The sequence below is a fragment of the Rhinolophus ferrumequinum genome, chromosome 6, assembly GCF_004115265.2.
Source record: "Rhinolophus ferrumequinum isolate MPI-CBG mRhiFer1 chromosome 6, mRhiFer1_v1.p, whole genome shotgun sequence".
Taxonomy (NCBI): Eukaryota; Metazoa; Chordata; class Mammalia; order Chiroptera; family Rhinolophidae; genus Rhinolophus; species Rhinolophus ferrumequinum.
In genome coordinates, this window is record NC_046289.1 from 4,591,377 (window position 1) to 4,607,899 (window position 16,523).

General features: G+C 56.1%; 2 protein-coding genes across 7 annotated transcripts in view; both read right to left on the reverse strand.

The window, feature by feature from the left end:
* Positions 1–7,515, reverse strand: part of LOC117023672 (cholesterol 24-hydroxylase) — a 29,685-nt gene extending 22,170 nt beyond the window's left edge. The window contains exons 1-3 of the mRNA XM_033108729.1: positions 7,257–7,515; positions 726–806; positions 85–166 (exon numbers count right to left, since the gene is read on the reverse strand). Of these exons, the coding sequence (XP_032964620.1) occupies positions 85–166; positions 726–806; positions 7,257–7,378 (285 nt within the window). The 5' untranslated portion in view covers positions 7,379–7,515. The remainder of the gene's footprint in view (positions 1–84; positions 167–725; positions 807–7,256) is intronic.
* A 5,622-nt stretch (positions 7,516–13,137) lies between these two features.
* Positions 13,138–16,523, reverse strand: part of HHIPL1 (HHIP like 1) — a 46,642-nt gene continuing 43,256 nt past the window's right edge. For all 6 annotated transcript variants that reach the window (XM_033109373.1, XM_033109372.1, XM_033109371.1 and 3 more), the window contains one exon: positions 13,138–14,758. In XM_033109373.1, coding sequence (XP_032965264.1) covers positions 14,223–14,758 — 536 coding nt within the window. In that variant the 3' untranslated portion in view covers positions 13,138–14,222. The remainder of the gene's footprint in view (positions 14,759–16,523) is intronic.

Genomic DNA, 16,523 nt, shown 5'->3' on the forward strand with positions numbered 1-16,523 from the left:
TCTTCCAATCCCCCAGGCCGAGTTTCATGTCCCCACCCCAGGGATGGGGAGGACTATCCGCATGAAAACCATGTTGCTTCCTACCTTGACTGACTCGGGGCTCGTGACGATGACCGAGGTCTTATGGAAGACATTGACCCGCACAACGGGCCCGTACTTCTTAGCCCTGGAAACCAAAGTCACCCAAAGGAGGCTGTCAACTACTTGAAAAATGAATACCACCAGCCCCGACCCAGCAGGAGAAACAGGGCATCCCATCCCAGGAGGGGGCTCACCAAGGGCCTGGGGCTGACTCCCTGCTGAGTCATGTCCCCCACTGGGCCTCAGTTTCCACATCCATGAAATGGGGCTGCTATACTCTTCCTTTGCCCCAAAGGTTGTGCTGGATATCAAGCAATACCATGTCTTTGAAAATGCTTTGAAAAGTGTAAAGCACCACCCCAAACAATGACTCTTATCTAGTCACACCTCCCACTCAGTTTATAGATGAGGAAACTGAGGCTCAGAGATGGCTGGTCTAAGGTCACAGGGTTGGCGAATGGCAGAGCTTGCCTTTTGAACCAGCCTGGTCTGCCTCTCCACTCAGGGGAGGAATTGCTGAGGGTGGGAGTAATCTGGACGAGGGAAGAGGGAGTGTATGTGCTGGACTGGGGGAGCAGAGGGGAGCTGACCTGGGAGGGACCTAGACAGGAATAAGGGCAACAAAGGACAAGTGAAAGACCCACCAATCCAAAAACACATCTTGGAGCACGCGGCCACAAACCTCATCCTTTTTCCAAAAGTAGGGGAGGTGTCCTAGAAGGAAACTAGAAGAAATGGGAAACATTAAGATAGCCAGAAGTCACCATTAAAGTGTGTTTCCTTCCCCACAAGACCCTGTGAAGTCAGCGTTATTAGACCCACTTCCCAGATGGGAGGACTGAGGCACGAGGAGGTATGGCACTGGCTCAGGATCACCAGGCAGGATGCAAACCTGGGTCTGACTGGCTCTAGAGGCCTCCTAGGAGAGGAGATGGAGAGGAAGAAAACCATCTCCCTGGTACGGAGGTCAGGAGGTGGCACTCAATTATATTGTGTGGAATTACCTGGAGACATTCATTGAGCACTCCATATGCAGGGTGCCATGCTAAGTCTCACCCCATCTGACCTCCTCACACCACCTGGAGGTATAAGTCCATTATTAACCCATTTTACAGGTAGGGCAGCCGAGGCTGGGCAGGTGAGGTCACATGCCCACAGTTGTGCAGCTGGTACCAAGGTGCTGGTACCAAGGTGCCCCACAGTCCTCACTAGGAGATGGTAGGGTCAAGCTGAGTCTGCAGTGTGATCACCAGATTGTAAACAAGCTTTTAGGTGTTGCATTGAGGCACGTTCCAAGGTATTCATGGCTGCCTGTGTTCTCTCTGACTCTATTCCAGTCAAGCTCACTATTGCTTACAGAATGGGTAACAACAAAACTGCAACTGGGGTTTTCTCGGTCAGTGAACTCATTCTCCTGGGGAGAGACAGAATAGATAAACAAACAAATAAATATGAAGTTAGAGAGTGATGGGAGAAAAATCAGACAGGGGGAGGTAAGGAGAGCTGGGGATAGGCATAGGGGTGGCCATTTTATACAAGCAGGTCAGGGAACGTCCTTCTATGAAGGTGTCATGTGAGATGTAAAAAGAGAGGGACTTGGCTGCGAAGGAAACTAGGGGCAGAGCCGGTGCAAAGATTCTGAGGAGGGAGTATGCTCGGTAAGTTCAAGGAAGGCGTGTGGCTGGAGCAGAGTGCGGCGGGGAGCATGGTACCAGGGTGGGGGGGGCAGAGCGCAGGGGCCTTGGGGGCCGTTGTCCCCACTTTGGCTTTGACCTCGGTGACGGGCGGCCACTGGAGGGTTTTGAGCAGAGCAGAGACGGGATCTGACTTGGGTTTTAAATGGATCGCTCTTGCTGCTGCAGTGCTGAAAGAGGGGTGAGGAGGGGGCAGGGGTGGAAGCAGGGGCACCAGGGAAGGGGCTGTGAGAAGTGACGAGGGCTCAGACCAGTGGGGGTGAGAAGTTAGTGGGGGTGAATGTATGCTGAAGGGGGAGCCAAGGGGACTTGCTGACCATTCAGATGTGCTGAGTGTCCAGGATGACCCTGGGCCACTGGGACAGTGGGTGGAGCTGCCATTTACTCACGTGAGCAGGACTGAGAAGGGGCTTGTTGAGGGCAGCGGACCCCATCGTCCACCCCCTGCCCATGTCCATGCAGGTGGGCAGGCTGCCAAAAGCCAGCCCTGAGACTGCTGGCTCCCTGGTCTCTGCCTGCAGAAGGGGCGGCCTGGAAACTCCAGCTCAGCACTCCTAGAGCAGCCCTCCCTCCGCCAGTGACCCCAACCCCTTCACCTCGGAGGGGCAGCTCTGCGACATGTGCTCCCCCCAGGTCCCAGAGTTCCTCAGGGGGCTATACTCAGTTGTCCCCAGAAGGAACTTGCTTTTCTGGCTTTCTGGCCCTCTCTCTCTAGGCAATCCCCAGGCCCTATTGAGGTCGTCCCCCATAAACTCCTTACACTTCAATTTTTATCTCAACATTGGCTTCTGGGGACCAACCTGAGGCAAGCGGATTCAGTGGGGAGCTTGGCTGTGGACCTGTCCACTTGGTGGTACCTGTCTCACATGGAAAGGAGGCAGGTAGACACTTGGGGCTGGAGGTGGGGGAGGCTCCAGGCTAGAGAGGCACAGCAAGAGTCCTCAGCAGGCACGTGGCATCTGCAGCCCGGCCACTGGATTCCGCCACAAGCAGGGGAGTGTAGACAGAAAAGAGGCCCAAGGACAGGCAGCAAAGGGACAAGTCACAGAGACCGAGCAGGAGACTTGGGGAGGCTGGAGGAGAGCTGGAGGGAGGGGAGTGGGTGCTGCGGAGAGAGGCTTCAAGGAGGAAGGAGAGATCAGTCTGCCCCAGGCTGCTGAGGGGCCAGGCAAGATGGGGACCCAGTGTGGCCTCTGTGGTAGCTCCAGGGAGGACCTTGGCCAAAGCAGGTTAGTTGAAGAGGTGGGGGCCAAAGCCCAACGGGGTGGTGGGTTCAAGAGAGAGCAGGAGGGAGGAACAGGGCCTCAAAGACAGGCAGGCTTCTCAGGGGTTTGCTGTGGGGGTACAGAGACAGGGGGCGGCCGTTACATGGAACGAGAGGGGGAGGACAAGGGCTGTAGTGGGTTTTTTAAAGCATATTATATAAAAATGGGAATGATGCAGAAGAGAAGGAGAAGTGACGGTGCAGGAGAGAGGGGACATTGATGGGGCAGGGTCACTGAGCAGTGGGCGGGATGGAGGGTGGGCTCCGTCCTTGGCCAGGAGCCTGTGTCCCCGTGGGAAGGGTGCGTGGGCCTGGTGTGGGGAAGGGGGCCGCTGTGGGGGCCGAGCCCTGAAAGGAAGTTCTCCCCGACTGTTCCATTTGCTCTCCGGGAAGTAGGAGGCAAGAATAAAGTCTGCCAGTGCGGATGGAGAGGCGGAGGGGGAGGTGCCGGGATTGAAGAGAAGGTGGCATGTGCAAGAGTGGGCGGGCAGACGCCTGGGGAAGGAGGTGCAGGGTGGCTACTGAGGCCCACTCAAGGTGAGCGGCCTTCAACTTCTACCACTCCACCTGCAGAAGGATGGACCACGGACATCACACATGACTGAGTAATCTCGTATCCATGGTCACTCCACAAAGCTGCACATTTCAGGACATGTTCTCAGTTTTCAGTCACCTGAGTGAGAACAGAATCTGTAACCCCCTCACCCTCCCAGGCCCACCTGAGAGCCTCTGCCCTAACCACTGTGGTCCACTACCACCTGGGGAGGAAGGTGAGTGACACCTCAAGAAGGCTAAGGGCGTGGAGTGCTGTGGGGTCCCCACTGCCAGGCAAGACAGGGAACTAAAACCCGTTCCTTCTGGTTCCTGCAGGGGGCGCGGGAGAGGCAAAGGCAGGGCATGAAGACCAGGGGTTAGAAACCAGCAGGTAAGGGCTGATCAAATGAGGGGAGGTAGAACACTGGGACTGGGGGTGGCCAGTCCCCAGAACATGCAGTTCTCTGCAACGTGCACAGTGGGGAGCCAAGTTTTCCTGGGGGCAGAGAAAGCTGTGTACAGTAACTGGAGCAGAGATCATCTGGAGAGCCCACTCTGAGACCACCCAGAAGGGTAAAGGGAGCCCACTGGATGGCGAAGGGGTGGGCCATCCACAGGGTGAGGGTGAGGGGTCATGATTGTGCCTCATGCCACAGGAATGGGGTTGTAAGTGCTCAGCTGGGCACCCAAAGTCCATTGGGTGCACCACCCAACAGAACTAGCAGTGGGTCTCCACCATCACCAGGAACCACCCAGTAACCTGTTGAACACTCCCTACCCCCAACACCTGGGCAAGTAGGAGTGGGAGGAGAGAACCAGCACTGTCCAGGAGTCAAACTTGAAAAACCTACTCCAAAAGAAGTAAACACGGGGAGAGAGACTTTTCATTGTCAAGTTTACATTCACCCCACACTACCAGGAGAGTGGGGGCTGATGAGGAAGTTTAGAGCAGTGACAGAGAAATAAAGAAGCTACAAGTGTTTGTGTGGGATCTGAAGGTGGGGTCTGAGGTTTCAGCTGTTACATGGATGATTGCAGTAGGATATTGTTTGTAATTAGAACACAGAGGGGGGCACTCAGGGAGGGCATCCTGGAGGAGAGGGCATTCTGGTTACTCCTGCAGAATAAGGAGGATGAAGGGTCAGGTGGAGGAGCACAGCCGCTGCCTCTTTGCAGGGCAGAGGGGTCCTTGCCTGCAAGCTGGTAAAGCCCTGATGCACCAGTGGGCAAATGGCACTCCTGGAAACTCAATACACTGATTTCTTGTCCACCATGGTATTGCCAATCATGGTCTGGGAATCCAGGCTTTGAATGCCAAAGCATCTGATTTGTGCTAGAAGAAGTTCCAGAACTTTCACTTAGTGCAGTTTTATATTTGACCACCAACCAATTTTTAATCCAAAATCTGCCTGTGGACCTTTCAGTTTACTTCCTTAGAACTAAGAGCCCCACCATAATTATATTCTGCCTCCTTCCACTCCTCTGACCACCCACATACACCTATAGGTCACATGTAGATTCTGTGGTGTAAGATTTGGGAGGGAATTCAGGCCTAAAAAAGGGAAGAAATGAGGACACATGCTACTCCATGGATGACCCTTGAAAACATAATGCTAAGAAGCCAGACACAAAAGGCCACATGTATGGTTCCATTTCTATGAAATATCTAGAACAGGCAAATCCATAGAGACAGAAAGTAAATTAGTGGTTGCTTATGGCTGGGGATTGAGGAGAGATGAGGAGTGACCACCAATAGGTATGAGGTTTCCTTTGTGGGTGATGAAAATGTTCTGGAACTAGAGGTGATGGTTGTACAACTCCGTCACTACATTAAAAAGCACTGAGTTGTATACTTCAAAAGGGTAAAGTTGATTTATTGCCCTTCCAAAGGGCACACAAATTTTATTTTTTAAATGTAAGTTTAAAAAAAAATGTGGGGAGGGGCAGAGAGGGGCTTGCCTTAAGTGTTTCCTTCTCAAGACACAGAGACTGCACCGGGTCTGTAGTGCTTGAAGCACTTGTGTTTACGAGAAGGCCAAATCATGATGAGACCTATCAGAACAAGCCCAAAAGTCATTCAGTTCCAAGCGGTTGATGGCTGACTTGAAAACTTGAAAGGGTGACAGTGTACCTAACAACGTGCAGATTTCCACCAGCCACCTTGAATCACCGTCTATTGATTGTCTACTCTGCACGGACCAGGCATTGCTATGCTAGATGTTGGGGACATGGCAGAGAACAGACAGACACAGGCCTATGAGGGAGACAGACATTTAACAAGAGGTTGCACAAATAAATTACTCAATTGCCGTTAGGGTCACTTAGAGTTCATAAAATGAACGAACATAATATATTTGGGCGTGGGAGCAGGTGGGACCTCCCTGAGGAGTTAGCATTAAAGCCAAGGCTGCAAGGCTGGGGGAAGAACCATCTAGGTGGAGAGAAAGACAGAGCTGCTAAGCAAGGGAAAAGGGGTCGGGAAGACCTCAGAATGGGAGAGGGCACCTGGGAGGACAGAGAGCCGGTAGGGAGAAACAGCTGCCTCCCTGTGTCACCAGCCACAGAGATCTTTCCCGGACCCACCAAACAGGAATTCAGGCATCTAATACCAGGGCACCTGGCTTGTGCTGGAGGTGGGTACCTTCCCGATGTTCAGGTCCTGAGGCTTTAAAAAGTGTGTCTAATACCATTGTTTATTCATTCATTCAACAAATATTTATTGAGCTTCTGCAATGTGCCAGGCGCGGGGAATACACAAGCAACACAACATCCCTGCCCTCCCAGGGCTCACATTCTAAAGGGGAAGACAGTCAACAGGTGAACAGACAGTCAACAGGTGAACAGAAGGTAACTTCAGGGGGGATGGCCCTATAAGGAGTTTGGGGCTAGGTGGGCTTTACACAGGGTGGAGGGGGAACAGCAAGACCCCAGAGGAGGGAATCAGCTGGGGGAGGAAGGTGCAGACCGACTGGGGGCAGCAGTGAGTAAGCAAGGGGGGAGAGGCATGTTCTGACAGCTCAGCAGGGGCCTTGCTGGCCGTGGGAGTGGACTTAATTTGGAATTAGATTTAGTATTAAGGTGATGGGAAGTCTTTGGAGCAGAGAAATGACACAGTTGATTTAAGCTTCAAAAAGGTAAGCTTCAGGTGGGGTGAGGTAGGTTGTGGGGGATGGGGGCCAAGGATGGAATGGAACTACCGAGAAAACAAAAAGGATATGCCAGGACAGAGATACAAAAGAGAATGTGACCAAAGTACAGTGTTCCAATCCAGGTTGAGTAACCCCGTCCACGTCCCCAAAGTTAAGAGCACCCACTTTAGAGCCATGCTGACCTGGGTTTAAATCTAGGCTTACCGACGGTGTGACCTTGGGCAGGTGACTTTGCCTCTGCGAGCCTCAGTCTCCTCGTCTGAACGATGTGGTAACAATAGCGCCTACCTAACAGGGTTGTCGCTGCCATCACGTTTGTGGGGCCCAGCAGAGCGCGGTGGGCGCCGAGCAGCTGTGGTCGCTGTGAGTAATTTGTTACTAAGAATAGTTAGCGCCCCTCTCCCGGCCGCGGTCTCCAAGCGGCCGCGCGCAAAGGCGAGGCTGGACCCCCGGCCCCGATTCTGGTTTGGACGCGGTCCCCCGACCCCCCATTCGAGCGCCCCATCCAGGCCCCCGCCCCCACCTCCCGCTCACCTGGGCCGCGGAGGCCCGGGGATGTGCTCGTAGCGGCTGCGAGCGCGGTGCACGAAGGTGCAGCAGAGACCGAAGGCGACCAGGACGGCGCTGCCGAGCAGCAGCAGCAGCCCGGGGCTCATGGCTCCGAGACAGGCCAGGCCGGGGTCAGGGCCGGGCACCAAGGGGGCGGGAGGCCGCTAGCCGACTCAGCTGTCAGCGCCGCGCGCCGCCTCGGCCCCAGGCCCGGCGCGACCCAGCACCGCCCCCGCCGCTCGGCTCCGCCCCCGCCAGCTCCGACCCCTCCCAGAGCGCTCCGTCCCCGCCAACCACGTCTCCGCCTCCGGCTCCAGCTCTCCGGGCCTGCCCCCGCTCTGCTCTGCTCCTCCTGAAACTCCGCCCCAATATTAATTATGCCCTAGCCTAGACCCCTCCCAGATCATGTGGTCTCCGCCAATCACAACTCCGCTTCTGGCTCAGACCCCCTAGGCCCCGCCCTCTCCCCGCCTCCCCAGGCTCCGCCCTCAAGCTCCACCCCAACAGAAGCTCCGCCCAGAACGCGTTGTCCCTAGCAACCCTAATTTCTCGGCGCTTGCTAACCTGGCGGCGGCGCTAACTTCGGCGGGCTGGTTCCGCCCTCTTCGGCGCCTTCAAATAATGGCGTTTCTCCGCGCGCGGTCCTAGGCCCCTTCCTTTCTCCCTAAAACCTTCCTGGAAACCCCATCCTAGTCTCCAAATTTCTGTATTACACCGACTGTTCCCAAACCTCTTCCTGGAACCCCCAAAGTTGGTTTCTCTGTCTGGCCTGTCTACGCTGAGTGCCCTCGGTCTCCCAGCTTGGGGCAAGTGACCAGCACCCTGGGGACACAGGGAGGCCTGAGTCTGAGAATGAAGAGCGCATCTCTGAGCCCGAGGCTGCTCTCCCGGAGTTTCAAGCACTTCTAGAATCTCCCACATTCAGGGAAGCCTCATCGGAGGTGTCGACCCGGCTCCAAAGTTGCTGGAGTGGGTGAAAATCTTGGCACGCAAGGTCACCCTCAAGAGAAAAGGAGAAATGTGAGCCGCGTGCCTGAAGGGTCTGCTTGAACTAATAACTAAGACTGCCTTCCCTTCTGTAACCTGCTTCTCATCACCCGTTCTAGTATGACAGAAGGGGTCAGCTCTGGGCTTTTTAGTTCCCAGTTCTACACTCAGGTGTCCCCCGGAGTGAAAGCAGTGGGTGGAATGGGCCAAATGTGCCCACTCCTAGTCCAGATAAAGATTCTCTGGGCTGGGGAGAAGGCACCCAAAGATAGATGCCGCTGGGTTTCTGAGAAGAGAACATTGTCCCTGCCTCACTCATGGACCAGTCCAGGAGTGGTTGTGCGACTGGAAAACTGAGAAGGCCTATGTGCCCGCTTTCCCAGGTACAGCCAGGGACAGTCCCCATCAGGAACAGGACTGTCAGGGGTATGCGAGCTGCGGCGTGACGGAGAAGGCCAAGCTTTAAGAGCTGGGTCCAGTACCGAAGAGACAGGATTTCTGCACCGAGGCCACCGCAGCCTAGGCGTCCTTCCCGGCGTGGGGACCTGGACACGCCCCCAGTAGGGCTGTGAGACAGTGGCTTGCGATCGCGCCCCCGTGTGGCGGCGAGAAGCAGCCGCAGACGCGCATCGGAGACCTTTGGTTGGCCCTGCTGCGGGGAGAGGGAGGTGGGGAGGTCAGACAGCTCCTCCTGGGCTGTGAAAGCTCCAGGGGTTGGAGGCAATTTGAAGAGAGGACCGCGAACAATTGTTCTTTGAGGGCAAGGAGGGCAGGGCAAGGTCCTGAACTGCTCTGGCCACAGTCTGTGCCCCACAGGAGGAGGGCATGGAGCAGCCTCGTGGTATAATTGTGAACCTGAGCCTGTCCAAGCAGAGCTAATGAAACGAGTGGGCGTTGGATAATACTCTCTGGTGCACGGGTCAACACCAGTGATCTCTGGCTCAATGTGACCGTGGCTCAACCTGGCATTTCTGTCAACAGAGGACCCCTGTCCCTGATGCGCAAGTCAGCTGTGTCCCCTCCACATGGCGACCTCATCTGATTCTGCCAGCTCTCCTGTGATTAAGTAGTGAATAAATAATGAGACCGGAGCACCATAAGGCTATGTCCGAGGCCTTTTGACCAGGGCGCGCAGCACTGCGAGCTTCCAGCAGACGGCGCCACTGGGAAGCACCTGGCCAGCCACCTGGCTCTTCCTTTGGAAGGTCTAGACTCTAGACAAACCAACGGGGTAGCCACTGGCCACATGTGGCTATCAAGTGCTTGTAGCATGACTAGTCCAAATTGAGATGTGCTGTGTGTGCAAAATACACAACAGACCATATCGACTTAATACAAAAAGAAAGTAAAAAGAAAAAAATCTCATTGATATTTTTATATTGGTTACCAGTTAAAGTGATAATTTTTTAATATGTTAAGTAAAATGAATCTCACCTGTTTCTTTTCACTGCTTTAACAGGGCTACGAGGAAATTTGAAATTACCTAAGTGGCTCATTTACATTTCTGTTAGACAGCACTAGTGTATAGACAATGGTTCTCCAAGCGTGGCCCCTAGGCCATCAGCATCACCTGATGTCACGATGCAAATTCTCGGCCCCACCAAAACTGAGTAAAAAAAACTCTGATAGGATCTGGCAACTTGTGTTTTAATCAGCTCTGAGGTGATTCTGCTCAAGTTTGAGAACCACCGGTAAAGATGGCTCCATACAGGAAGTGGTTTCCCGGAGGGAATCATGGAGGGAGACACAGGCAGAAGAGATGGCTCTGAAGTGGCTGCCCTCATTTGAATGTCCCGTCAGGGGACAGATACAGTAGCCTAGGGAAGGAGAAAGATAAGGCTCTGTGGAGGGGACTTTGGTTCAAAGCTGCCTCACCCTCTGAACATGGAACCCAAGACTAGTTACATTGTCACCTTGGGGATCTGCCCCTTCATCTGGAAAAGAGGGATGGTGATGTCAAGGGTGCCTTATGGAATCACTGTGAGGACTAAATGAGCCAGCACACCTGAGACACCTGGCACATAGTAAGTGCTCGATAAATGCTAGTCTTAGAAGGAGTGAGAGAACAGAAGAAGACGTCCTCTACGTGGTAGTGAAGAGGCTCATCTTCCTCCCATTTTGAGGATTTGTCCCAGGTCATTCTCATCTGGTCCCTCCACATGGCGTACCCCTCCCCACCCTGTCTTGTGCAGTTGGCAGCTGCCAGTGTGGACACCACCAGCCTGGCATTGAGCATTCTTTCTAGGAAACAATGGGCTGGAATGGGCTGGACATGTTTGCAAATGTTACCTCAGTTTTCTTCCAATAGTCCTGCTGATTACCTCTGTTTTCCAGTGAGGCTCAGAGGGGTTAAGTGACCTCCCCAAGGTCACACAGCCAAGGCTGGAACCCTGGTCTAGCCTCAAAGTCAAATATTTGCAAGGTATAAATACAGGGATGTCTTAGTGAACTGGAGGTTGCCAACTAGCTTGCTCGCCTTCAGTCACTGACACAGCTGTCAGGGCTGCCAAGGACAGGGGGCCTCTCCTATCGTCAGAGGAGAAAGGTGGCGACCCAGGGCCCTGGTCCAGCTGGGGCTTGCCAGAGGGGTGCAGGTGAACAAGGAACAAGTGAGGGCCAGTCAGGGATCTAGGGTGTTGTCAGCCCTGAGGCTGATGCCATAGATGCAGTCCTGGGCACTGAACCACACCCGGGATATTCCTGCAGCTCTGGGCTGCGAGGGCTCCAGAACGAAGCTGTGTGACGCTGGGCAGAGGCAGCCCCTCTCTGGGTCAGGTTCTCAGAGGTCACTCTAGCTGCTGTATGGAGGCTGGATTAGAGGGAGTGAGGGCAGAGGTCTGGAAGGAGCAGGGGGAGACTTGGCCCAGACCATCGCCCACCCTCAGGGATGCTGAAGGACTCTCAGGCAGGATCAAAGTCCCCAAGGACAGAGTCACTTGTGAATGCTGCTTTGGTGGCTGGCCATAGGCGATGGAGTGAAAGGAGCACTGGACAGGGAGTCTGCACCCAGCTCTGCCCCTCCCTGGATTTGTGTCCCCATCTGCACAGTGACAGGGCCTGATGATGGAGATCACTAAATTCAATGGTCTGGAGGTAGCACCGTGTGATAGCCCACAGCTGGGGCTCCAGAGCCCAGCCACCTGGTTTCAAATATTGGCTGTGTGACGTTTAGCAAGTAACTAAGCCTCCCTGGGCCTCAGCTTCCACATCTGTAGAATGCGGGAGACTGTCACATCTGCCTCATAGAGTTACTATGAGGATTTAATGAGTGAATAACAGGTAAAACTGAACTGTACCTGGCATGTATACACGCTCAGCAAATGTCAGCGATCTACCCTTGTTATCACTAGGAGCTGTGAGTCTTGCCAGCTTCCTTCTCAGGAGTCAGGCCACAGCCCGAGCCTTGCTTGGAGCCTGACGGATGATGAGTTGGGGGACTGGTGGGCTGAGGACAGCACTGTCCAGAGGAGTGGTGAAGCTTGTGAACTTCCCCAGTTGCCTCAACAAACAGCTCAAGGCCCCCGCTGAGGGCTGGGCCACTCCACTCCACCACTCGGGGAAAGGTGCTGAGGGCCCCAGAGGGCAGCCCCATGCTACTGGTGCTGAGATGCAACCCAACACTTCTGCCCCGCCTGCCAGGCCCTACCTTATGTCGTTCGTCATGGCCTCCAGGCCTTGAAATGGGGAGGGGAGCTCAGACACCTGGGGAAGGGCATGGAGAAGCCCAGGAAGAGGAGGCAGAGCCTGCTGTGTAACCCATCCCCCGACTCTGGGCCAGAGGGACTGACAGCTCTGGTCCCCACACTGGGTCGGGCCATGGTGCTGCCCTGCTCTGAGGGCCTTCAGGGCCACCCCACCTTCCCTGGGCTCTAGTCTCAGCTTAGGTGGCCACAGGCCTGGGCCAAAGCCTCCCAGGCCCATGTCCCCATCTGCACAGTGCAGAATTTGGCCTGGACGGTCACTGAGGGCCATCCCAGCTTCCTAACATTCTCAGAATTTTCCTCTTTCCTGGGAAGGTGCCCAGTCAACCCCTGGGCAGTGAGAGGCCGCACAGCCACACACTGGACAGAAGGGGCTCACAGGGGTCTCGTCTCCATCAGCTGCTCCCCAGCCAGGCTGGCAGCACACAGTGGGCAACCCGCTGGGCCAAGCTGCACCCCGAGCTAGGGAGGGCAGTGGTTAGGGTGCCAGCAGGCGCTCAGGCTAGGCTGCTCATGTTCAAATTGGGTTTCTCCCCTCCCTGACTGGGTGCCCTCAACTAAGGTGTTTAACCTCTATGCACCTTGGTATCCCCATCTGTAAAAAGGCAGACAAGGGCTGTTCTGAGGAATGAGTTCACACATGCTGACCGGTCTTACAACAGGGCCCAGGACAGGTCACATCCATGGCAGTGCTAATTGTGTTTTCCACGATGGGCACAACAGTGCCAGGTAGGCCACAAGGCCCAGGGCCCTTGACAGCCTGCTCAGGGCAGAAGTAGGAGGAGTCCGAGAGAGTGACCCTCTAGCGACTGCCTGCAGCCCGACTCCACACCCAGCTTCAGTGAGCAGAGCTTCACAGAGCCATTTCCTCCTCTACCACACGGCCCCATGTGCCAGCTCCACTCTCAACAACACGCAGGCTGGGCTGGGCTGGGCTGCCCCACCCGGAACGCTTCGCCCTCAACACGGGCCATATCCCCTCCTCTCTGCCCAGTGACCATCTGCTTAATGCCCGTGTCCCCCCCGCCCCCCCATCAGAAGCTGAGCCCAGCTGTACTTGACGCCCCTGCACAGGCCTGGCCCAAGCCAGGGCCAAGGCCCTCAGTGGGCAAAGGAACAGTGAGCAGGCCGGGGGCTGCAGGCCCATCCCCCACCCTGCCCACCTCCCCAGCTCCCAGGCAGCCATGGGTCAGAGAGAAGAGACAAGAAGGGAAGGGGCTGTAAACAGTCACGGTGTTGGCACAGCCCTGGGTGACAGAGCATCAGTAGTCTCACTGGACCACAGCCTGGTTGGCCCCAGGGTGGGGCTGGAGGAATGGAAGGAGGGGTTCCCTGGGATTTCAATGAGCAGGCGTGGGTTTTGAGATGACACCGGTGGGCCCAGTGGCCCCGACACCTTCTTGAAAGTGGAGAAGCCCTAAGCCCCCCACTCACCAGGAGCTGGGGTGCTGGGAGTGGCCACTGGGAAGCTCTGCCCAGTCAGTGCTGGGTGGCTTTTCTCCTGGGGAGAAGGGGAAGTCAGCCCTTAGGGTTGGGTGGCCCCGCACCCTCCCCAGAGCACCCACATGGGCTCAGCATGATGAAGAGGTTCAAGATGACCAGGAGGCTTCTCCCAGAGGTCGTCTAGTGCCCTCCAGCCAGCGCCCCCCAACCTGGGCACTCGCTGGGACAAACATGGCCCATTATTACCCTGGACCCATCGGTCTGATGGCTTCTCTTTGTCCCACTGGATGTCTCTCTGTTCTCTTCAGCACCTCGGACTGCTGGGCCACCGGTCCATGCTCTTTGGGCCACATTCCTCAAGTCACACATTTCTCAGCTGGTCTAGGGCCTCCCACTACATTTGTGAGCAGAGCAAGCCTGGTTCCCCTCCCTCAGTCTACCAGCTATGCCTCTGTTAATGCAGGCAGGGGCCATGTCTGTCCTTGAAGACTGGCTGCCCTCAGTGCTCAGGGTTCCATGCCAGGCTGTATTCCTGCTGCTGCTCAGAGGTAAGAAAAGAATGCCTCCTGCCAGGAACACACATTCACAGGGCCCCCAGACCCCAACACATACTGGGGCTTCCAGGCCGAGGACACATGGGCAGGGACACACAGAGAACACCATTCACTGTGCATACCTCACTCGCATCCACAGGACAGCATTACAGATGGGCCACCTCCACCCTCAGACTCCTGTGCACACACCAGGCATGCACAGGGAAGAGGGCCCTTCCAGGCTCCGGTCCAACAGAGGACAGCCAGGGCAGACAGACTACACTCGCCTACAGATCGGGGTCCTCGCGGCTGCACACGACGCCCGCGTCCTCCTGATGGCTGCAGTTGTGCGTGCCCAGGCCGGCATGTGTGCACTCCAGCAGGGTTTTCTCACTGCCTGTGCAGCGCACGTCGTCCAGCAAGATGGGCAGTGCACGGCCCTCACCGAACTCGGCGCGCCTAGTGGCGCGCACGGCGTATGCAAAGCCCAGCTGGCGGCACACAACGGCCGCGGCCTTGATGTCCCAGCGGTCGTCACACACAGTGCCCCAGCGTCCACCTGCGAACACCTCCACGCGCCCACGGCCTGGACTCAGGCCCGCAGGCCGCACCAGGCGTACGGCGCCATTTGAGGGCGCGGGGTCTGCAGTGCCTGGTCGTCCCCTCCGCCGCCCACTGCCCTTCCGGCCCCCAGGCCGCCGGGTGGGCCTTGCCGGCTTCCGGGTGGGCGCGGGCCGTGCGGCCGTGGGGCGGCTGTGTCGGGGCGCCTTGGTGGTAGCACGCGCTGTGGGCCGCGGGGTGCTTTCGGCCCTCCGGATGAACTCTGCACAGAGGAAGAGCCTGCGATCAGGGGACCTTGGCCACCCTAACCCACCCCAGCTCACCACCCCAGAATGCAGACCCTGGGGAAAGATGTCCTCATTCTGCCCTTCGCTCAGATCCTGAGGATGGTGTGCCTCTTGGGGCACCAATGGTGGCTTCCCGGGTCACCCTGGTCCCACAGGATGTGAACCTGGAGTTGGGTGCAAGGTGCTTCTTCAGGCATTCTGCAAACACTCACTGGCAGCTGCTTTATGCGGTCTGCTGCTGGGTCACCCCACACCTCAGCCTGCCCTCCTGGGAGTCCCAGTCTTGGGAGAGTGGGGGAGGGGGAGGGCCAGCAGACCCTCATGCTGTAAATCCTGGAGCTCCGTGGAAGGGAAGGTGTGTCTGGAAGGGCTTCTCAGAGCCAAGTGACCCTTTCTGGTTCTAATCTTTGGCTTAGGGGTGGGCAAACTGAGACCCACTGATGGGGAAAACTGCAGAGGGGCCGTGGCAAATGGACAGAATGGGAACCAGACTGCCGGGGCCCGCCTGGCCACAGTGAAGCCTTCCCTCCAGGCCTCCAGGTGGCCTTGCTTCTCCCACTGCGCCTCTTGCTGCTCCCTGTGCCTGGACTGCCCCCCGCCCCCCACCTCATGGTGAACCCTTCCTTTTCCTTCCAGGCCCAATCCTCAGCTCTGCTCTGGGACCACCACTGCCCACCCCATCCTGCACTGCTCTGGGTCCCCGTGGCACCCAGCACACGGTTCTGTCACTGGGCCTGGGACACTAAATGACTTTTCTGTGTGTCCCGCCAGGATACGGCTTTGTCTGACTTCTGTGGCTCCAGCACCCTGCCCTGAGCGGGTCACCAGCAAAAGTACCAGAAACTGCCGAATGAGTGAATGGAAAACTGGCCGAGGCCTAAGGCCAACTGAGGCTAGAATTAAGCTCCCCCAAACAATGAGCTCATCTCTTCCCTCAACTTTCCTCTTCCCAGGGCATCTCTTCCTCAAGGCCGGGCACCCCCACCCACCCATGTGCCCAGCCTCCCCTCTTTTTGCAATCCCTATACGTGGTCCGCCATCTGGTGACCTGTTAGCACACTTGGCCCACTAACGTATTCCCTTTGGCCCACAAGGCAGTTTTTAAAATTTTGAGCTAGTTGCCAAGATTTTCAAATGGGATGATTTGTATGTGACAACTCTAGAAGGCAAGGACCACATCCGTCTCACTCAGCAGTATATCCCCAGAAAGAAGCACATTATGTGCTAAATGAACTAATGAAGTAATTAATGGATGGGTTTCCTGCTTCTCTTAAGAACTGGAAAGTCTGACAACACTGGGTTTCTGTCCCCACCTAGCTTGGGCGCAGTAGAACAGCCCCGCTCCTTGGGCCAAACCCTTTTCAGTTGTCCCCAATCCCAGGGGGATTGGCACACACACACACACACACACACACACACACACACACCCCTTCCCACCAACCTTGTCCAAAGGGAACATCTTATGGCAGGCCCCGCCCAAATGCCCCCTGCCCTACAGGCCCTTGCACCTAGAATAACTCTTTCCAATGTTCCTTGCTCACACACAGATGCACCCTCTTTTTCTGTCCCTCTCAAGAACTCCAAGTGTACCTTCCCTGGTACCAGCTATTTCTCCCTTTGTCCCCCTCTGAGACCTGCATCCCCTTGGGGCCACCCACCCATGGCCTGGGGCTGGCATGCACCACACCAGTGGAGGGGGGTTAAGGAGGTCCACCCGCTTTAACTGAGCGTCTAATGTGT